The sequence below is a fragment of the Phragmites australis genome, chromosome 17 (genome assembly GCF_958298935.1).
Source record: "Phragmites australis chromosome 17, lpPhrAust1.1, whole genome shotgun sequence".
NCBI lineage: Eukaryota > Viridiplantae > Streptophyta > Magnoliopsida > Poales > Poaceae > Phragmites > Phragmites australis.
The window spans coordinates 26,133,587-26,156,319 of record NC_084937.1 but is presented as its reverse complement, the minus strand read 5'-3'; the positions used below and the strand labels follow the sequence as shown (position 1 = coordinate 26,156,319).

The 22,733-nt window shown below is 43.7% G+C and overlaps 3 protein-coding genes across 4 annotated transcripts; all 3 read left to right on the top strand.

The window, feature by feature from the left end:
• Positions 1–436: 436 nt before the first annotated feature.
• Positions 437–4,661, top strand: LOC133897263 (oleoyl-acyl carrier protein thioesterase 1, chloroplastic-like). Its single transcript, XM_062337917.1, has 7 exons — positions 437–920; positions 1,760–1,893; positions 1,985–2,098; positions 3,409–3,504; positions 3,834–3,921; positions 4,010–4,078; positions 4,212–4,661. Exons 1-7 carry the CDS (start codon positions 621–623, stop codon positions 4,464–4,466), a joined length of 1,056 nt encoding a protein of 351 aa, XP_062193901.1. The 5' UTR covers positions 437–620; the 3' UTR covers positions 4,467–4,661.
• Positions 4,662–14,329: 9,668 nt separating this feature from the next.
• On the top strand, positions 14,330–15,219 carry LOC133897297 (E3 ubiquitin-protein ligase ORTHRUS 1-like). Its single transcript, XM_062337971.1, has one exon. It carries the CDS (start codon positions 14,382–14,384, stop codon positions 14,967–14,969), a length of 588 nt encoding a protein of 195 aa, XP_062193955.1. The 5' UTR covers positions 14,330–14,381; the 3' UTR covers positions 14,970–15,219.
• Positions 15,220–17,808: 2,589 nt separating this feature from the next.
• On the top strand, positions 17,809–20,875 carry LOC133897296 (uncharacterized). Of its 2 annotated transcripts, XM_062337969.1 has the most exons (8): positions 17,810–18,058; positions 18,146–18,258; positions 18,363–18,438; positions 18,525–18,553; positions 18,759–18,852; positions 19,067–19,156; positions 19,320–19,506; positions 20,196–20,875. In XM_062337969.1, the coding sequence occupies exons 1-8, from the start codon at positions 17,897–17,899 to the stop codon at positions 20,582–20,584; spliced, it is 1,140 nt and encodes a 379-aa protein (XP_062193953.1). In that variant the 5' UTR covers positions 17,810–17,896; the 3' UTR covers positions 20,585–20,875. The 2 variants fall into 2 exon arrangements, with proteins under 2 accessions (XP_062193954.1, XP_062193953.1); XM_062337970.1 differs by lacking the exon at positions 19,067–19,156 and having other exon boundaries at positions 17,809–18,058.
• The last annotated feature ends 1,858 nt before the right edge of the window (positions 20,876–22,733 follow it).

Here is a 22,733-nt window from a genome sequence, read left to right as displayed (position 1 = left end):
AGTGTTATAAAATTATTTTTATAAAAACAATCAATCACAATCTCAATTTATACCTCCACTCATAAAGCATTAGATTCGATCAAGTAAATAGAATCTTTATATTAACATGTTGAAACAAATACAATTAATCAAACACTTTTACTTTTAACTAATATAACTTTATCTAACCTATTTTCGTTTAGTCAAACTATACTATATAACCTTATAAAATTCCACTCGAAAAACTAAACATATATGCATTAGATTCACTCCCATGATCGATCATCGCCGATCAGACGGCTGCACAGCAACGGTACCTGTGCCTTTCAGGACGGCTGTGTACGAGCACTTGCGTGGCGCGTCTCAATCGCCGCCCTAAAGGCGTGGACCAGTGGCGGTGCATGCACGGGGTCCAGGGAGCTGGCCCTCCTCCCCTCCGTCGCCAGCAGGCCAGCGCGTCGTCTCGTCTCGTCCTCGTTCCTATCGCCCCGTGCGCCCAGCCCACCGCCCGCTCCCCTGGATAAATCCACTCGTGCTGTGCCAGCCGCGCCACCGCCCCACGCCGCGCGCCGTCCATATAAACCCCACCCTGGCGGCGGCGGCGGCCGGCCCACGAATCTTGACCCGAAGCCCACGCCCCCATGCTGCGCTGCCACACGCCGCCGCAATGCCGCCGCGCGCCGCTCCGCGGAGGGCGGGAGCCGCGTCAAGCGGCGCCGGGGCTGGTGCGGTGCGCGCGGTGGGCGCAGCAGGTGCCCGGGATCGAGGCATCGCCGGCGCACGCGGAGGCTAAGGCGGAGAGGCCGACCCTGGCGGAGCGGCTGCGGCTGGGGAGCCTCCTGGAGGGTGGGCTGTCCTATAAGGAGAGCTTCATCGTGCGCTGCTACGAGGTGGGCATCAACAAGACGGCCACCGTCGAGACTATCGCTAACCTCCTCCAGGTACGCTCGCTCGCGGCGTGGGGACTCTGTTTCAGCTGCCAAGATCGGATTTTTTTTTAAAGTCCAGATTCGTGCTCTCTGTGGGCTCGATTTGAGGACGGCTTGGGTTCGAGAGTTTCGATGTTTGGATCTGAATTTAGAAAGCTCCAGACTTGTGGTACAATCGGAGCTCCTCTTCTGTGCTAGGATTGGATTCTGAAAGAGGAATCTAGTTGCTGTTACTCGAATCTGTGCATGCCCTTTTGCATAAGTTGAGCTACGGTGTAGCTTGGTCGGTGCCTTGGTGGATTAAAAGGCTAACTGTCCTGATCTTATTCAAGTCATTGTTTTAGAGCATAATTTCGCCCCAAGTGTGTATACATGCGTAGATGGCACCACTACAATGCTAAGACCTACCGTAGACTTCTCATTGTCCACTAGCCCTGGGTTAGATGAGATAGAGCTCTTCAATCCGTGTGCTTAAAGATCTCATAGGCAGTGCCTCTAGGCAATTATCAATTAAGTCATGTTCGAGAAGAACACACGGAGGTTGTCACTGTCACCAATCTTCTGAATGTGCTTGCTTTGGCATCCACAAAGGAAATTCATATAGAGTATAGATCCCTGGAGTTAACTGTGGTGGAATTAGGTGGATTCAGCGCATTTGTTGGTTTGGAATCTAAATTTGAAGATTGAATCGACACCAAAAGGGACAAGAGATTCCAAGTGTTCCCATTTTATCAACTGATTCTTAGTTACCGATACTGCTTCTATTTATATCACGGAATACTGTAAAGAAGTGCATAATTACTTTTGTTTACTGTATCATTTCTTTACTGTAAGCGTTCTTGTAAAAACAGGAGGTGGGATGTAACCATGCACAAAGTGTTGGGTTCTCCACTGATGGTTTCGCCACGACCACAACAATGAGAAAACTCGGACTTATTTGGGTGACGAACCGAATGCACATTGAGATCTACAAGTACCCAGCTTGGTAAGTTTTCAATCTTACATGGAACTTTTGTTTCCACCCTCATTCTTTTTTGGTGAAATTTAATCATGACCAGTAGCTCTGTTGCTGTTAGGGGTGATGTTGTTGAGATTGAAACGTGGTGCCAAGAAGATGGAAGGATCGGTACTCGTCGTGATTGGATCCTTAAGGACTTGGCTAATGGTGAAGTTATTGGCAGAGCTACTAGGTACTTGCTTCTAAAGTATAATAATATTTGACCTAAAAAAGGGTCCTCGGTATTTTATTCCATTGAAAGTTGATAGCATACTTGCAACCACATTTGGAACCATATTTGTATGTCCTGGGCTCTTGGTGAAACAGAAACAGGGGCGGAGGACGCGCGGTTTTATACCTGTTTGAGCTAACACTTAGCCTACTGCTACGTGTCAATGTGTGCTTGAGCTACGTGTCAATGTGTGCTTGAGCTGTGTGCGTGCTAAGTGCTCAAGTGTGCTACACTGCTACTGCTAGTGTGTGTGTGCTACTGGCATACTGCTACTCTGCTAGTGTGCGTGTGCTCATAGTGTGATACTGGCCTGCTGGCTGCTAGTGTGCGTGAGAGTTGAAACATAACAAAAAAAACACAATAGAAGAGGAGCCGAGGAGCTACTCGATGGAGGGCGGCCGGGGGTGGCCGGCTCGGGAGATGTCAACTCGAGGGTGAGGGCGGCCGACGAGGGAGACACCGAGGGCAAGGCCGACGGAGGGCGAGGGTGGCCGAAGATCCGAGGGGGGGGCGGCGAACACAGCGGGTGCAGGGGCGGGCGGAGATCGATTGTCCCGCCTCCGCCGCTGGCGGCTCAGGCTAGGGTTCCTTAGTCCTTGCGGGCTCTCGATGGATGCGGATAGAATGGTGCGGGCGGATTCCTCAATCCTTAACTGGATTACCAGGTAAGTCACCACCAACCTAACCTTCTATTGCGCCCGCCACAGAGCCGTCATGTGCCACGGGACGCCATACAGACGCCACGGTGAGCTGCCATGTGCCACAGGACGCCATACAGGCGCCACGGGGACGCCACGGCGATATGGCGGACGCCATACACGGCGGAGCCGTGGCGTCCCTGTGGCGACAAGCGGATTTCCGCTACGACGACATATCGTCGTTATGGCGACGATATCCTGACGCCATAACAACTATGCTCTTGCCTTTTAAACTTCATCCCCAACTTCTTGTTAGGTAAATGTAGACCTTCAGTCCAATGGTTTCAATCGTTAAAATGTGTAGACTTTCCCATGCCTCGTCCTCTGGTGGCACTTACCATGCACTTGAATAGGCAGTTAATATTTGTTCCTGTTGACCTACAATTGGAAGGAACCTTCACATTTAGGAAGGGAGATCAACTAATGAGGCTTTAGCAGTGCAGCAAATTGTTACAGAACTGGAGCATAGTACCGAGCTTGTCTGTTTCATTCTCTGTTTTCTTTTACTTCAAAATTGTATATCTTTTATCACAGTGTACAGTACAAGTAACGCAGTCATATTGCTTTGTCCAGCAAGTGGGTCATGATGAACCAAAATACACGCAGACTTCAGCGAGTCAGTGATGAAGTGAGGGATGAGGTGTTTATACATTGTCCAAAGACTCCAAGGTAAATTGACTCACTTTTGTTCTCGATATTCTGCACATAAATGTACTCTTGATATTTTCATACAGTTCATGCAATGAAGTTCCCAAGTAGTTCTGTCTTTTAGATTCTAGCTGAAGTCTATTGGATGTTTTACACTCAACTGGGCTATTATAAGTATTCTTACTTGTAGTTCATTGGATAATACTAACTAATCTGAATACCTTGAAAATAGCTTGAACAATTTTTACTTGTAATCAGTCTCACACAATTGTTGTGGTTGTCCACTTGTAAAGATTGTCACTATAATCTCACACAGTAGTCACAGGAGTTGTAACAAGGTACCACTGCAGATTAGCATTTCCAGAGGAAAATAATGACAGTTTGAAGAAGATTCCAATCCTTTCAGATCCTGCACAATACTCAAGACTAGGGCTAGTGGTTAGTTCTTCTCCCCTTCGTGAATACTCCAGTTCTTAGCGCTGCACTTCAGCAATTCTAGTTACCTACCTTGATTTCTGAACTGCAGCCAAGAAGAGCTGATCTGGACATGAACCAGCATGTCAATAATGTTACTTACATTGGTTGGATCCTTGAAGTAAGTGTTCATTAGACCTTCCTTACTGCTAGTCTTGCTTTTAAACTATTGTTTTCCTTCAAGATGGATATTATCATCCTTGTTGATTTGTGATGCTTTCTGATAGCTCTTTCTCCGTCCTTAAAAATGGCAGAGCATACCTCAAGATATAATTGATACGCATGAGTTGCAAACGATCACTCTCGACTACAGAAGAGAATGCCAACATGATGACATAGTTGATTCGCTTACTTACATAGAGGAAGGAGAGGAGAAAAGTACGAACGGTTCTGCTTTCGCAGCGCCGCACAAAGAAGAGCAACAGCAGTTCCTGCACTGCTTGAGATTCGCGGGGACTGGGGATGAGATCAACCGTGGCCGGACCGTGTGGAGGAAGCTAGCTAGATAAAATGGCCTTGATCAATTGTATCAATTGTATTCTGCTCTCCTTTGTTTCACCATTTTGCTTTTTTCACGGTTGGCCGAGCATCCTTTGAGAATCGATGGTACCACAATTTTGTGATGAATTTGTGACATGTAACATGCCAATTTGTGACATTCGTTGGATCTCAGCTGGAATTGTAACTGCTGCCCGTTTTGTACTGGTGGACAATGTTTTATGACGCAATAACCTGTCTTTTCCGGCAACTACAACTTTGTGTCGACGGGAAAAGCCAATGACATGCAATAGTATCCTTGTACAGGTTATTTCCTAACAAAATATCTGATCCCAATTTTAGTAATTTTATGGATATAGTAGAAGTATATTGGTTCATGTATATTACAATGAAGTATATTTGTTGGTCCAATAATCTGCTAGTTGATGTATTTCCGTACGGGATAGCTCACACGGAATCCACATGAATCGCAGATTGCAGAATTGGTGACATTGTTGCTTCAAAGCTTCAACCCCTGAATGAGTAGTGTTTTTTTAGATGAACCCCTGGATGAGTTGACAGATCTATGATATGTGTAAATAAAAGAAAGCACGATGGCACAATACAAAACAGATCTGCAAATGCTTGGGAGAACATGTTCATCAAACTTGGGTAGTGATTTCAGTTACAGGTTCCCTCCATGGACAAACCAGAGGTCAGAGTCAGATCTGCGGAATCAAGATAAAAGTTTATTTTGTGTGTGGTTATTCATACGACGACTGTTTTCCACTACTTATACGTACGGTCAACCAGTCAGTCGTATGTACAATTATTATTATTTTTGTTTTCTGGTGGCAGAGAAGTTCGATGAAGACACCAAATGTGAGCAGTTCACAACCCTTGCTTCCCTCCATATTAAGGATTAGCCAGCTATTTGGTGACATCGTGGATTTATCCTTTGCTTCCCTATTTCACGAAAATGTGCAATTTTGTGAAGGACATCCAACAATGCGATTGTGACCAATGCATTTTAGTTTTGGCAGAGAAACTTCTTTAGATGTCTAACTCTTCTGTTCTGCCGTCTGCGAGCAGCTGACAACCCTTTTGTCACGGACTTGGCTTCCCAGCTGCCAAGTGGACCAAACCTTCACTCTGATGCTGACAAGTGGCGCCAAGTCAACAGAGGCGAGTCTACAAAAGAAGCAAACGAAGAGAGGCACAGATCATCGAAGAACAGGCCGTCTTCTTCCTCCGGACCTCTTCCTCCTCTCCAATCCCTTCCCCTGCTATTCTCCCCTACCCAGCCTAGAATTGTTATCCTCTGTCTATGCTCCTCTTCCCCCACAAACTTGTATCCATTTCCCTGTGATTAACTTGGTTGGCGGCAGTAAAGGAACTACTGAACTTCATCTGATTGTAGTGCTCTTGTGTCGATTGAGAGTTCTGTGCATGATTCGGGGTGCTCGATCATCTGGGATCATGACACCTTTCTCCTCTATTTCATAATAAGAAATAAAAAAAAGATGTGTGAGCTTTCAAAACATCCGACAATGGGGCTGTGCACGTTGAGCTAAGTTAGCGGAAACAGTATACGCTCACAGAATACACCGAACATTGTCCCAACAAATCCAGTTCTTTTTCGAAAGAGAAGTTTGCAAATTGTAGCACTGGAGTACGGGGGTCAATCCTAATGATACCCACAACAAAGGTGTACAGGTTTACAACACAGCATGATAGCCCTACAACATGAGCTTCGGATACGAACAAAGATATGTCCCCATTCTCTTTTGAACATAGGATAATGATGGCCTGAGCAAACTTAAAATGCAGAGAATGGTCCTATAGTTCTTAGTCCATTCTCCTAGGATACTAGGGATACCAACCCAACATACTCTGATGTTACTTCCCCTCTAGTCACTGTAGTCATGACAAAATGTTCTGGGTACTTCCTGAATAGCGGCAACAAGCTGCACCATGGACTGCCTTTTGTTTCAGTTGATGAGCCTCCCTCTTGTGTCAGGTACCTCCGGACCTTGTCATGGGACCAGATCTCACCAAAGCGTTCAAGAAGCTGCGGACAATAATCAAGAGTTACTCTACAAATCAAACAACTTTACAGCATGTGCACAAGCTATAGCATGTTAGCAACTGTAGCAATACGATGAAAAACAATCATAAGATCACAGTACAGGAACCAAAGTTCCAAAGAGCAGACGGCAGGTTAATAATGGACTGGCTTTGAGGTTGAGGTTATCAGGTAGCTCTCAAAGTGACGGGTGCTATATTCAATATCAAATCTTAAAAAATATCCATAACTGCAAGTCATTCATGTATATATAGAGCCTTTCTGGTACCAGAATGCCAGATTAATGAAGAATAGATATCATCTATCAATTAAGAAACATCATAGCCATTTATATTCTGACAATTTTGCACATACGACTTTGCAACACTGCTACCACCAGTATAGTGGCCGCTATATTCCAAACGAATGCATTGTCTTTGTACTACCTAGAAATTGTTACCACAATGGCAGTCGCTACAGCCACTAATTGAGAAAGAAAAGGACATATGGTAGAATTGTTGTGCAGCGTGTAAATTGAATGGATACTACAAGATAAAGCCAAGTCTTGAATTTAATTTACCATTTATCAAATAATGATCAATAGTCAATAATGATATCGAGTTTAAGGTCACAATTCCGAAACCTTAACCACCTTTTGCGAGTTAAAGATGACAATTTATTTCCATATTATTTCAGTATCAATGGTTATATCTTTTTTTAAGAATTCTAGAAACTGGACAGATGATTTTTCTTCCGTGACAAACCTCTGAATGGAGGAGTTTCGCCATAGGCACCCATTCTCCAGGACCACATAGGTCAGATATCAGGATTACAAGAGATGACACAACATCTTTATCTTCTTTCAGTAGGAGCTGCTGATTGTCTGCATCCTTGTAATTGTCTGTATCCTTGTCTTCCCTTCTTATTTCTAACTTATTGACCCCCTGAATGGTACATCCATGTTTGCCAAGGACTTCAAGGGCAAAATGGCGGTGTTTAAAATCATAGAATATGCGTGCATGACGACGGGAAACACTCATGCCTCCACCGAGACCAAGGACAGAGAGATCGAGGTCTACTTTTGATTTTTCAGTATTGCGTCCCAAGATGACTGAATAAGTTTGCATAAAGTAAACAAAATTTTCACCCTGCAACTTGGCAAAACCAGCCTCCAGATTACCATTGCCAACGGATGACACCACAGAATTCGGGGCTGCCATCTCCGGTATTCCTGGCAGTAAAAGAACACAAGATACAGTTGCCTATCAGTTTCTTGTATGGAGTAAATGAGGGATTTGTTAAAATACAACGTGGTTGTATCGTTACAAGCAGAATTGGGAAAATAGACTATGCAATCTCATGCTACACAGTAGAGGCTATGATGTTACAAGAACAAAATATACTCTTGCTAAGAAAAGAAAAAGGGTTCAAAAGGTCAAATAATTGCTAGTAGAGAAGCTAATGGGAGCTACATCAGTGTGTCTTTTATTTTCTTCAAATCATTCCACAGAAGACATAGGGATAAGAGAGCGCACATAAAATTGAGCTTTTTTACAGTGGTCCATACTACCTAGAGGTAGGAGGTAGTATAAATCTAATCCGACGATCCACATAATTGGATATTTTGATAATTATGGTAATTTTATTAAAATTAACCACCATGCTTTTGCTAATAGAAACCGCAAACATCTGATCGCTAACCCTAGCTAATGGGTAGCAAATGAACTCTCATGCTGAATGCAGATTAAAATATTAAAACGGTAATGAAATATTACTCTATTTAGAGATATATAACTGCAGTTAATTACTTTCATGTCATGTATTATTTTTCCCAAAATAACCCTAATACTACCATACTACTCACATATACTACCTATACTACCGGTGAAAAATAAGTAGTATCCTGACTAATCTGGACCGTTAGACTCTAAAAATAGATAATTCATATTAATTTTGGACCACCGTAAAATTTCTCATAAAATAATCCTGGAAAGAAGTTATTTTTCTTGATCACATTTGTGATTTGTAGACTACAGATAAAGATAGAAGTCCATTTGATTAAGGCACGTAGATACAGTTTTGGGGGAACATAAGTTCCATTTCTTATTGTAATATCTATTAGTGCTACTGATGAACATATAAGATTACGAGTACGATTGGCCAGTGCTTCTTGGGAAAAGTTCCATTTCTTGTTATCTAACCAGAATACTGTGTTGTTTGTAGCTACAGGTGTCAGACTGCATGCTGGCACGCTGCGTTTTGAAGGGTGACCACACTACTTTTCCCAATCGCAATGGTGTGCATCAACCTCTAAAATGGCAAATGATTAATGCGTTTCAAAATCAGGCGTGAATTTTCAGACCATAAGCTCATAGCAACTACCTATCAAGGAAAACAATCAGAAAGAGCACTTTTGGAAAAGGAGATGCCGAAGTAATATTCATGAGGCTCACAAGTTAGCATGTGACTCTAATTATAGACAGTGATATCTACAGAATAACCTTCACTGTTGTGAAGCAAGGAAAGAATTAAATTACATTGTATATATATTTTCAAAAAGTTTAAAAGCTATCATACCATGAGCTTCAAGATGGCCACAAATTATGGATACAAGAATGTTTTAATGATGAAAATTTTCTATATCTATATGATAAACTTACTAATTCCAGGAGTGACAATGGACGCTTTTTACTATTTATTTATTCAGCGGAATATCATCCCATGATGGTAATAAATTATATCCTGGCATTGGTGTGAGTACCGCTAAAGCTGCTCGGATGCACAGCCAACTATAAATTGTGATCAAAACAGTCCATACTTCACCATTGAGCAAAATTGGCATGCTGCAAGTTTCTCAACATTCATACTAACTCTCATCAAACTTTGAGAGAAGTATACCCTAGCAGAGGTAGATTTTGTACAAATTGGTCATTTTTTCGGTTTACTTTCCAGATTTAAACGAGTGGGAAAACTATTTTGGAAAATGGACTTGAAACACGCACTCTCACTCAAGCACTATCTAGACATAAATAGTGAGATCCAACCTAATATTAGATCCATAAGGTAACCGACAGGGAAAGACCTAGGCCTATGGATAGGTGCTGGGCTAGCTAAATTTGATCTAAATCTAGTATTTTGACCCAAATTCTATAGGAATTACCTGAGCCGAACGAGCTGAACCCGTGCTGCTTCACCCAGCATGGGCCTGGCTCTGCCCCTGGTAACCAATGTATGCATGCACACTTAGATTTGAGAGACATGCATGCAGCCAGATTACCCACCAGCCAAAGTAAATGAATCTTGCGAAAATAACGTGAATTTTGTTCGGTAACTACAAGGTTCGCTGCCAGTGAATTTGGTGCGGAGCATGTGCAGGTCAGCGCCCAGGCTATTCAGCCTGACCTGCTGTTGACTGTGTGGTGGTCGTTTCTCACATTCCAGCACAAGCTGATGTGTCCTCAAGCTCAGCACCAGATAGGCGCCACCAACCTTGGTGCCAAAAAATAGTTCTGCTGTGGGTCCAAATCTGGAAATAATTTCGGGACAAAAGCCAACCCGTACAAAACCTAACTAGCAGAGACACTGATGCCATATGAAAAATAATCTGTATGACTAAAGAACTTCACTATAAATGTGTCCTCATTCTACTATCTTACTTACGCCCCTAACAACAACCTGTCAATAAAATTACATGCCATTTTACTTGGACTACTACCATTATAACAGCAACATTATGACACACTTATAAACCCATCGAAGGAGGCAACCACTCGTCATTCCCCCTCCATCTGGCGCTTCTCCCTCAATCATCTGCCTCTCCATTGAGCTATGGTCTTCCAATGCCTCCTCTCCCTCATACTCTCACAGATCCATGGCTGAATTGAGTAGTAGCACAGGCAAAATTATCCACTAGCAAGTGAAATAAGTAGCGGCAGCGGCAAAATCGAGATGTAGCCGGTGCGGAAGACGAAGTACATTCATCTCTCCCAAACCTAAGCGGCGATTTCTGGTGCTAGGTGGCCACCCAGCCCCGTCCAAACTACCCAACAAGCTTTGCCTATGCCGCTTAGCATCGCCGAGGCTTGCCAGGAAGAAGAGTGTCGACCCATCACACATCTCTCTCTCTCTCTCTCTCACGATGGCGTATCGTGGCTTCATCCAAGCGGTGACCGGACCCACGATCTAGGGTCATGGATCACAGCATCGACCCTGTTTCTGGTGACTATGGTCCAACTACCCTAATCCTCCTACCTTCTAATCACGATTCACACGGGACCACCTCTGTACAACTAATGATCACGGGAATCTAAAGCTCTAATCGCATGGCCAGGTTACACCGGCCACACGCGCGGGTCGTGGAAGTCGTGGGTGTCAGGCTCTTGGGATGCGGGAGAGAGAGAGAGAGAGAGAGAGAGAGAGAGAGAGAGAGAGAGAGAGAGAGGAGGAGGAGGAGGAGGAGAAGAAGGAGCAGGAGAGCATAGAATGATGGGCCAAAGAGGCAAGTGGCTCACGCCGACCGTCGTGGTGGCGCAGGATAGCGAGGCACGGTGGCGCACTGGAGGAGGAAGGCGACAGTGGCGACCATGGGATGGGCGACATGTGGTCGGCGTAGCGTGTGTGAGCGCAGGGCGTGCAAGCGGGCTAACTCGCACGGAAGCTGGGTCGGCAGCGTAGTTGCGGCCTAGGCGCGGAAGAAGGAATGGGGAAGGGAGTCGGTCCGGCTGGGCTGGGCCGCACGAAGAGACAGAGAGAGAGAGAGAGATTGGGCCCGGGAGGAAAAGAAAAAGGAAATGAGTATTTGAATTTAGTTTTGGAATTAGGTTTGGGTTTGGTATAAATTTAAATGGAGATGTTTGAATTGTGATTTGGATTTGGATCTTGAGACTTTGAAGATAATTTGAATCAAAAGATTTGAATTCAATTTGGAATTAAGCTGATTAGACTCTAGGAATAGATTTGAAATTGAGAGACATTCAATTTTAAATCTCCACACAAAGAAACATGAAAACCATAAACTAATGCACATGAATCAATTTAATGCAGGGATTATTTTAGAAATAATTCCAATGTATTTTGGAATACCTAGTCAACTTAATATATTTGAATATGTATTTATCCTTGATTTTAGTTGACTTAATTAATAAAAAAAAGTTTTAATTTAAAGTAAAATTTGCAATTAATTAACACACTAAAACTCAGAATGTTATAGTTTGGGATCAGATCCTAGAGATTAAAAACCATTGAAGTGTCATCCCTAATCTCCATTCTATTTCTATAAACATTCCAAAGCACCACATCCTTCTCATTATGCTCTGAAACTGATCTGCCATCTTCTCAGTATTTCTGTTTTCACTAGTCAGATTCCTGCGTAGATGCCAGTATGACACTTCATATTGTGAATATGTTTGTGAGAAACTGTATGTGTAATACTTCTGCATGTTTGTGTGCCTTTTATTTTGTATGTTTGTTGTATAGTGCTTCATAAACTTTAATGCCAGTACGAACATATCCATAAACCATGATTAAGATCTGCTTCGAGTCCTATTGTTCAGCATATTATGCTGTCCTTTTAGAACATTTCGATTAACATGTTTGCTAGATGATTGGAAACTTGTCTTGTTGATATATATCTTGCACTGTTGTAACCAACTTGTAAAATAGTTTAGATAATTGGGACAAGAATCAAACTAGCTTACACCCTTGCAAAGCAATGGTTTGGAATATACACGAGTGCAGAGGAGCCCAATGACTCTAATTCATCTCTACCTGCTAATTTGTGTACGTTATTACATAGGTAAAATGCTATTGGCAGTATAATTTACTACCGGAGCAAAATGGCTGTTGGATGGTTTGGCTGGTTGCATGTTATAGGTGTTTCAAGGTTTTTTTCTTCTTCTAAAAGCACATGTTAGTGTCATTCTTGTTATTATTAAATCACCAGTCATATAGATATGTTGAGTTTGATATATATAAATTTGGAATGAGATTTAATGGGATTCTTTAGATTTATCACATTGTATTTAAACATGAAATTAAAATTATTCGTACTTGTTTACTCAAAGATCTAAAAATTATTCATAGTTGAATCGGGGAATAGAGGTGTCTCATTTTCCCGACAAACAATTTCCTACAAGGGGAAGCTGGAGTTGAAGTAATGCTAATTATATGTTAATAATGCTAAAATGTGTTATAAAGCTAATGGTCTCTGTGATGTTATTGTTATCAAAATTGTTGATATATTGTTCTTTGTTGCTCTATATGTATTTAATTAAAGTTATTAACCTATCCTTATATAGTCATTTATCTTGTTACCATAATCTATGATAGTTAAAACTAGCAATTGGATCGGGTAGTTCTTGAAGTAAGCTTTCATGCCTGCACTTCAACTACGCATGATGTATCTTTTTTGTTGTCTTAGTTACATGTTTGTACCTACCATGTGATGTATGCACACACATATATAGTAGTATGTGTTGTTCAAACAAAATGTACATAGTTGATTAGACTACCTACCAAACTAATATACATTAGTTATATCACATTGTGTATTTATGTAAATGTAAATAATCTTCTATTTTCCATCACTTCCCAGCCAATTTTGTTCCAAAATGATATAATTATCTGCTCTCTTATGTGCATTCACCTTAATATGGCTTGAGAATCTGTGAAGAAATAACTCTTTACCACCAAGTATGGACTGCCTTCCTTTATACATAAGGTTGATAGTATGGTCGTGAGGGAAAAATATTCATAGGTCTATTGAGGATTAAGTATCAATTTCTGGCTTTGCTGCTGCAATTACTCCTTCAGCAATGCATTTACATATTCATTCAACTAACATGATCCTTTAATACCATTATTAATATCTTGTTTTGTATTTGTAATAGGCTAATTGCACTGCATGTGAACTTGATGTTAGTGGCGCAACTGCTTTGAGGTGTCCAGCTGCTTCAAGTGATTTATATGAAACTCAAACAATTGGTTCATATGGGAAAATTCGTTCATTGAAGACAGTAAGTTTTGAGCATTTGAACTATAAAATTGGTTTATATGCGTTGTTCCCATCATTTTTTTTTCTTTTTTCTTTTTAACAGGTAGCTGTTCTTCAAATAACTGTTAGTCTCTGGGTGTGCTAGTCTCTATGGCTTTTGGTAGTGAACCTCTCTTTCTGTTATCTCTGTTATCAGTTTTTCAGTGTATGCATTTTGGATATAAGACACAGCTATTCCATTATCAAAAGTAATAGAAATAGAGTTCCCCGTTGTCGGAAAGATATGTTGGAGAAACAGATGGGGCCTGATTCCTTTTGGAAGGTATTTGCATGCTTGATGTATTTCTGTTTGCGCTATTGATATTATTTTTATCTAATAATTGCAGCATTTTGCCTAAACAATTGAACTGATAATGGGAAAGTATATGACTACTCATAATAGGAGTTACTAGTTTCAGGCAGCCGGCCACTAAAACTCGTCAGAAACGGCCTGATCCGCCGTGCGAAACGCGGCGCCTGTCCATGCCCAGAGGGGCGCATTGCCTCCCGTCCGTCCCATCACGAGGCAACGGCGGCGCACGACCGCAGCGCTAGTCGGTCGGTCGGCCGCAGCTGCTCCCGACCCCGCCGAAGTCCGCGCCGCACGGTGGAAAACGGGGGCGAAACCGTCAGCCATCGCCACTCTCCCGCGCGGGCGCGTCTGACGCGACTCGTCCGGCCGAGCAGCGCGCGCGTTCGCCAAGTGGCGCCCGAAACCGCGCGTCTTCTCCCGCATCCGTCCGCGCAGGCGCGCACTACGCCTCCAAAACTAGCCGCGCCAGTATAAACTGGTCACTGGAACTGGATACCGGTGGAGCCCGAACAAGCGCGCGGCTGGCTTCTCCCGAGTTGATGGCTGGAGCGAGGGATGGAGGGGGTGCCGGGGCGCAGCCGCTGCGGCGCGGCGTCACGCTGGCGGAGCAGCTCGCCGCATCGTCCAACCTCCGCAACCTCCTGAAGCTCCGCGACGACGGCGAAAGCGACGGCCGCCTCGCCGCGGCGGGGAGGCGCCGCACGCTCCTCGACGTCATCCGCGGCGCCGACGACGACCGCCCTCCCACCGTCGCCTCCGGCCGCCGCAGCGTCCGCCCCGCGCTAGGAGGCACGGGCGGTACGGCCACCGCGGCGTCGACGGCGGCCGCACGAGGGGAGAGGGTGTCGCTGATGGCGCTGCTGGAGCGGACGGAGCAGCAGTTGCCGGCCTGCGCCGGCGGCGGGCAGTGGAAGCGCGTGGATGTGGAGGAGGAGGAGGAAGCGGAGAAGGGCGGGGGCGGGGGCGTGGGCGCGCGGTGCTGCGTGTGCGTGGCGCGGGGCAAGGGCGCGGCCTTCATCCCCTGCGGCCACACCTTCTGCCGCGCCTGCGCTCGCGAGCTCCGCGCCGGCCGCGGCCGCTGCCCGCTCTGCAACGCCGCCATCCGCGAGGTCCTCAACCTCTTCTGACCTCCCCTCCTGCATTGCTCCCTTCGCCGCCGCAGCCGGTGACGGCGGTTCTCTCTGCAAGAACCGATCTTTTCCACGTTTTTCGCATCGGTTGGTGACGGATTGCTGCTCGAAGCTGGAATCCAGCCATCCTTCCATTAGAGAAAGCATTCCGTGTAGATAAAATTTCTGTTTTTGTTCTTGCCCTGTTTCTCGTTTCTTCTTCTTGGAACTGAAAAGATTCAACAAAACACATCATCAATTATCATCATCATTAGAGAAAGCATTCCGTGTAGATAAAATTTCTGTTTTTGTTCTTGCCCTGTTTCTCGTTTCTTCTTCTTGGAACCGAAAAGATTCAACAATTCGTGGATCAAATTCAATTCTCCAATCTCCAGGACGCAGTACTAGCAAAGTTCCATAACTCCTGGCGTCACTGCTCGAGATTGCGTGATGGTACTACGCCACAGTACACGCGTGTCATCTGAGGTTCGCGCACCGCCCTCCAGTGCATGGATTCATCGAAACTCCACCGGTTTCTTCCGTTCAACGCACCGGAAAGTTCAAGTTGCAGGGAGTGATGTCATGAGCAGAGAAGTGATGACGAGTTGAATACTTGAATTGCAGGCCATCTGCCCGGCCGAACAGCTTTTCAGCCGAACGGTCGACCAATACTCTACTACTATTCAGTGTTACCTGACATGTGTGTCCATTTTTTTTCTTAATCGGGCACCTGAACCCAAATCGAATTTCGACACCTTTCGATTCCGAATTATATTTCATATGTCTAATTTTTTTTACCGAATCAAACATTTAAATCTGAATCGAATTCGGACATTGTATCCATGTCAAGTAACACTGCTACTAGTGCTGTCTTCCCATTTGAGAACTAGGATCGAACCATTCAGGCGCTGGCACGGCAGAGCCATCTGATCCAATATTATACAGCGCAACATGCCTGCAACTGTGTGCTTCGATTAGATCTTGTTGGGTAAGCTACCTTTACCATCATGCCTCACGCTCGTTCCCTCCTCACCGCCTTGCATGCACAGCAATGGTCAAAACATGGGTGCAATCATCTCGCCGACGTCCACACCTCCGCATAGAAAGAAAGAAAGAACTGGGTTCTTGGAGGACTCAAGGTGCAGACAGGCGCATAGGCATAGCTGGGAGGAATTGCCGTTTAGAACACATGATTACAGTGCCCATGGACTGTAGCGATGGCCAGTGTGATGTAAACTATTGGCTTGGAGAAAATAATGGATTGTACGCGGAAATCTCATTGTTCAAGGGCCTGGAGAAGGATTCTGTTGCAGCTATTTGGGATACCACATATGTATCATCAGTATGATCCCTAGAAACGGTGCCCTGCTTGCTGCCTGCGTATCGAGGGCAACTGGGAAAGCTCTTATGATTGATGGGCAACTACTCTAGGGCCCAGGACATCGCAAAATCTCTTGAGCTTTGTAACGTACTAACATGGCCTGAAATGGGCAATGCCATGAGCTTAGAGCGCCCACAGTGTGGGGGCTGAACCGATGCTTGAAACCCATTTTCAGCTTTTGGCATCGGTGCTGGCGTTGTGGCATGCAATGTCTGGAAAAAGATTCTTGACATCGATGCAAGTTCAAGCTTCGGTGTCTACTAATAAAAATAAGCTGTACAGGTAAGTGTAATAAGAGAGGGAAGAGAGAACATAATGGGAGATAAAAAGATAATATTCAATTCAATTGTGGGCCCTGAATAAGAAAGTAAAAGTGCTGCCAAACACTACAGCGAAATAGAAAATCTAGCACCGGTGTGATATGAATTTTCAAAAAAGGTGGTTGAGCTTCATTGTTCGTCTGCATGGGCTCCAAAGACCCCAACGTTCATGGTCCATCACAGCGTTCGGATGGAGATATCCTCTGTCTGCAGGAGAGAAAACAACAGCATCTGCATAGTTTGATCCGATCCATGCATGCCAGTATGCCACCCCACCATGTCTCCCCAACATATCAATCTCTGCATGCGTCCCAATCGTATTTTTACCATTACCATGTGTTGTACCACTAGCTAGTATGCTTGAGTTGGGAGGAACATGAAAGAAGCCTTTCGCCTTTCTGATCGCGTTCCTCACTGCCGAAGAAAGCAGTAGCACCAGGCCGTTGAGTGCAGAGCTGCTCCAAGAAAAATGTGGCCATCGAGCACTTCTGGTTGTCACACGTTACGCCAATCTTTAGGCAGAAATCAGCTGTGGATTCAACCGAGTAATCGTGTAAGTTGCCAAGTTGCAAAAACCACCTACTTGCATGTTACAAATATCTGCAAAATGTTACAAGAAATCATCTGCAAAAAGGGACATGCCTGGTGGGGAGGGTTTTTGAATCTTTCTGTCCACCTGTATTATTCAAGTCATAGAATCGGCACAGGCACTTGCCTTCAAAAAGGGAAAACCTCAGGTCATCTCTCATCTCATCTTCCTCTCTGGTGCTCATCATCACATTTTTATGAAACAAAGATTTGGAAACAACACAAACTCCAGGCAATTGGTATGCCCACAAGTTCCTGACGAATTACTTGTCGGCACACCGAATTCTGACAAGGGACTAGTCAGCAATTGGAGTGCACAATTATCCTATTTTAAATTATATTTTTTTGCAATTTTCTAATAAATAATATTATTTAAAAAATCAAATTCCAGGCAATTCCCACGTTGAAATCGGCCTGCTACACCGTCCTTTGCCTGGTCCGGCCCATTCGTGCGGCCCATTGCAAAGCCGGCCCATCTAAATTCCACTTCATCTGGCCAGGTTGTACAGCCCATTTGGCCCAAAAAACTTACGCCGCGCGCAGCAAACGACGCATCCCTCCCCAGCTCCCCCACCCATCCGCCCGGGCCCAGTTCGGTCAAGGAGACGCGAACAAGCACCGGACAACCGCCGCCGCCGCCGCGCTCTCACACGCCCATGCCGCAGCGGCCGGAGGAGGGAGCGGGGGAGAGGGGCGAGGAGCAGCGCCTGCGGGCGGCGCTGCGGCACCTGCAGGCGGAGGCGGGTGTGCTGGAGCGCCTGGTGTACAAGCACCGGAACCAGCACCGCGGCGGCGCCTACTTCCAGTACCTCCTCAAGGTGAGCCCCGCACGTCTCCTCCGCTATCCCGGTGAGCTAGTGGATCGGGCTGACGAGTGACGAGTCCGCGTGTGCCTGGGCGCGCAGGTGAGGAGGGACCTGAAACTGCTGCTCGGTGCCGGCCTCTCGGAGGTCCTCAACGCTGTCTTCCCCGTCCTCGCATGCCGCAAGCCGGCCAACACGATCCTCGTCCCGATCAAGTCAGTCTGCTATTGTGTTCGCGCTGCTTAGAAATTCCGCATGCTATCGTCTGATTAGTTGGCAAATTGGGGGTTTTACGGCTGTTTTCTGAATTCTGATACAGGCAAAGGAAGAAGAAGCCTGGTGCAAATCATAGTCACCATGAGAGGCTCCTGGGTATTGCCCGCTTGTCATCTCAGGTGTGTTTTAGGTTTGTTGAGCATTGATGCTGTTGTGAGAAAACACACCAATGTATCTCATTCAAATACTTCTCTGTCCTCTGCAGATGATTGAACCTGTTATGAAGGCAGCAATGTATCCTTTGTTTTTTTGGTCTCATGTCTCTGTTTAGTTTCTTAAGTTGCAAATAGAACTAGTTGATCACTTGCACTTGGCTTACCTTAAGTGATACATGCCTCATCTTAAACATTTCCTTATTCTCATAAAAAGAACATATATAAATTTCTTTCATTACCATTTCGGTTGAAGGATATCCAAAATACCTTAACCTAGACTACAGTCAGATATCATTTTTACTTGGTAGATCATTCTTCGTTGATCTTTGCACGGCAATTTTTTCTTTGCTTGCGCGAGTAAGGGTCCTGATCCAACAGGTGAGGGTTATAATCTACAGACATAAATAAGATTGTATCAAGAAAAATCATTAATAAATTGCTGGCATACACTATCCTAAAAGGTTAAGAAATTCGCCTTGGAAGCATACGCTGGCTACTACTACTGCTGCTGTTGTTGTTTGTTATTATTATTTTCTCTTTTTACTACAGAGCTTCTACCGTAGACACTAACCCTCTGGTATTTATTTCACAGATGTTACTTGATGTTGTGTCAGTATACAATAAGGTTACTGATCTTACTGATAGGAAGCAGGCTGTTAAGATTAGCATCGGTGGAGTGCAGGTGTGTTTTGCTTCTGCACTAACAATGATGTAATTTTGTATATCCTTGAGAAACTGTACTGCCTACGACCATGCCTTCACTTTTCACACAAATTGATCTTGCTAGAAAATATAATGATGTCACTAAATAATTTTGCCTTGTTTTCTTTTTATTATTTCCACAGGCTGTCAGAGAGTACTTCCCCACAATCGTTAATGCCGGTATAATTCTGGAGTGTGTATGGGCGAAAGATAAATTTGTTTTGCATGAAAAGATGAAAGATAGCTGTCAGGAAATTGAAGATGAGGATCAGAAGTCGCGTGCTCCTGAATCTTCAATCCAGTATGAGACGCTTGGGCTCTTTAGTGAAGGTTGAAATGCTTTATCTTCTATTCATAAATATATGAACTTCCTGAATTCTTAGTTGCATTTCAGAATTGGTTGACATGCTCATGACATTGTTTGATGCTTGCTTGCTGAATGGATATTGAGTTTGAATGAACATCAAGCACCTTAGTAGTGTTATTACATTGTTAAGAACATAGCTCAAATCAAATATTCAGAAGTTTTGAATTATTTTATGACAATCACTGTGCTTCCCATGCTAGCTACCAAGGCACTTGAGAGTATGGCATTTGGGTTTAATCCATCAATCTTTGGAAGTATCTCACATTAGAACTTATTGGTAACTCAGCATGTTGGCATGGTTTATAGTGATATGGCAGATAGCCTGACTGACATGTGTTATAATGTTAACCTCAGATAGCCTAGCTGAATGGTAGCTGGCACGGTACTGATTGAAATACATCATGTTTTTTCATATTACAGCTATGATGCAACTCTTGATTAGTTCTTTTGATAATTGTAAAATATCATTTAGGTTGCCTGTTCCAGATGCTGTTGTTTTATAGAACAGAAGGTATATTTTTCAGCAGTCAGCACCAAATTGTTTGTTATGTATTCAATAGAACAGAATTAGTTCTATATTTATGGTTTATGGCATCAAATTTCAGAAGCATTCTTGTTAATTCTATTGCCCTATTTGTTGCCACTTTTTCAGTGATGGAAAACCTTGAGGAAACAAACTGTTCAGCCAAACCAGATGCTTTTCAGGCGGAACAACTAGGTAAAATGAACCATTGCAGTGATGATGGAGGTTCTCAGAGTGGGAGGCAACTGGAAAATGAAAGCGGTGCTTGTTCAGTTCCTGACACCATTAGTACTCATGTACATTCAGTTCCACACCTGGACTTCAAGCCTGAGACTAGGAAGAGAGTAGCATTCGTCGCAGTTGGAAATCCAAAAGTCACTGGTACAGCCTCAGAAACAAAATCATCAGAAGTAAACAAGAAGCAAAGACTAAACATGATTCCACACACCACTGTAGCATCTGGAGATTTGTTCAGCAAATCGCTGGATTCTGAGAAGGCAGACAAGTCCATATTTTGATATGTTTGAAACACTACCGGAACTTCCCTTTTCTTTGTCACGGGGGAAGATCAATGGCTAGGAAAGTGCAAGTGCACCTTAAGATACATCCAAAGTTTGAAACAAGCTGCACTGTAGCACTTCGAAGCTCCTTAACTCATTTAGAGCGTCTGAAGCTGATTCCCTCATTTATTGCTTCTTTAAAAGTTCAAAGATGAGCTGCGATATTGTTTATAGGGTTTATATTCATCCATCTTTGCTTCAATGTTTGAGAGCACAATTTCATACATAAATGAAAATTTTGTTCGCGCTATCAGATTTATGCCTCACAGATTTATGCATTCATTTCTGTGATTTGGTGCTTGCTTATGTCGTTTTAATATGAAATTCCCTCTAGGCATGCCTGTAAAATCTATGCACTTACTTTCCAAGAGTATGGATCGATGTGTTATGTTTGTAGAGTGGCATTCCAAAGAGCACACCGTTCAGAACAACATAAACGGGAGCAAGGCGTCGATTTGGGACTAAGGTTATAATGCATATGGCTCTGGCGATGTGCAAGTGCTAATCAGTAATTTCCTATAAAAGCAATCGTTTTTGTGATCTGTGCAAGAAGATTCTTGGCATGCACTACAGATACCATCGAATATACAGTATAAATCAAGACCCGTTCAGCTCAAGATGGAACATCTCATTTACTGCTCGGCAGCCATTAATCTAACAAAAGAAGAACAAAGCTAACCATGCTTCGAACGCCAAAAAAAAAAAAAAATGCTGAGGCAAACTGAGCAAATAGAAATGAAGATCCAACAACAAGGCGCTGCTACCCATCAGGACAAGCTTGGAACAGTAACTTTATCTAAGGAGAGAAAGTTGACCCGTCAATTATCAACATGACAATATTTCATAGGAATGCCTCCGAAATTGTTTTCCACAGCTTCCAATTCAGTCCTTGAGGGCGGCTTATTCCTGCTCCAGATTGTAAACCAATACGCCTATGTCTTATAACTATATGTCAATGTCTTTTAGGACTATATGTCAATGTGGTGATACAAATTTCCAATCATCTTTGATACCGAGCTATTCATTTCTTCAAAAAAAAAAGAGAGGAAATTTCTCTCCTGCACATTCGATTCCTGGGTAATTTCCTCAATTTTTTTACCCCTTCCCACGTTGTTTGAACACGGAGAAAACAATCGTTGAACTCAGGCCCCACATGACATCTCTATGACCCCACCTGTTGTGGCTTGTGGCTGGTGGGAGGTTTCGAAGGTAATAGATGTGATCGATAGGAGGGCGAGGACGATACTTGCACCTCCCCGCCATAGTACTGCTGGAGACAAAAGCCAAGAATGGGAGGAGTTCGGCTAGAAAAGAGTGAGAGAAATAGGAATTCTATTGCTTGCTTTATTATGAAGAATACCTCTCCTTATATAGGGAGGACATTACAATCCTAAATCGACTCCATATCTTAACTTCCCTAATTTATCTCTAGCTGAATTAGAAACTAAATCAAACTCAATCTCCTAATCCTGATCCGTTGATGTTGTCTTCGCCCCCTCCTTCCTATTGCGGCGTGCATATGACCAAACCCACATAACACCACTTGCGAGATACTTGAATGACATAGACTATGACGAGTGGGGCCCAGATGAAGAAAAACTCCCTTTTCTTTTTGTTCCTTTTAAATAGGAGGAGTAGAATAGAAATAAAATCCATGTCGGTCGTAGTAATTCTAGTTTTATCGAGGACCGTTTTCAAAAATGACTGATCATTTTAGCCAGAATCGATACTTTTTGAAAACGGTATCAACGCAGGTAAAATGTCCCAAAAACGGTATCGGAAATGATTTTGAACATTTCTGACAGCCTAGTCATTTTTTCGTTTTGGGCTAGAAATTACCACTGGTAATTACAATCTCGTATACCTCTCTCGGGCTCTCGGCCCATGGCCCACACCTATCTATCTCGAGTAGTCATGTGTGTATTCACCTTAGCTTTGAGCCATCTCGTGGAATTTTTATATTTTGACCATTTTAAAAAATATATTCTACAAATAGACCCTTGCAAAAATAATTTCAAAAATGGACCCTTTTGCACGGTATCATGATAATTGGCATCATGGTTGAATAGCATGGCACCATGACAATTGGCGTCGTGGTAAGCTGTTA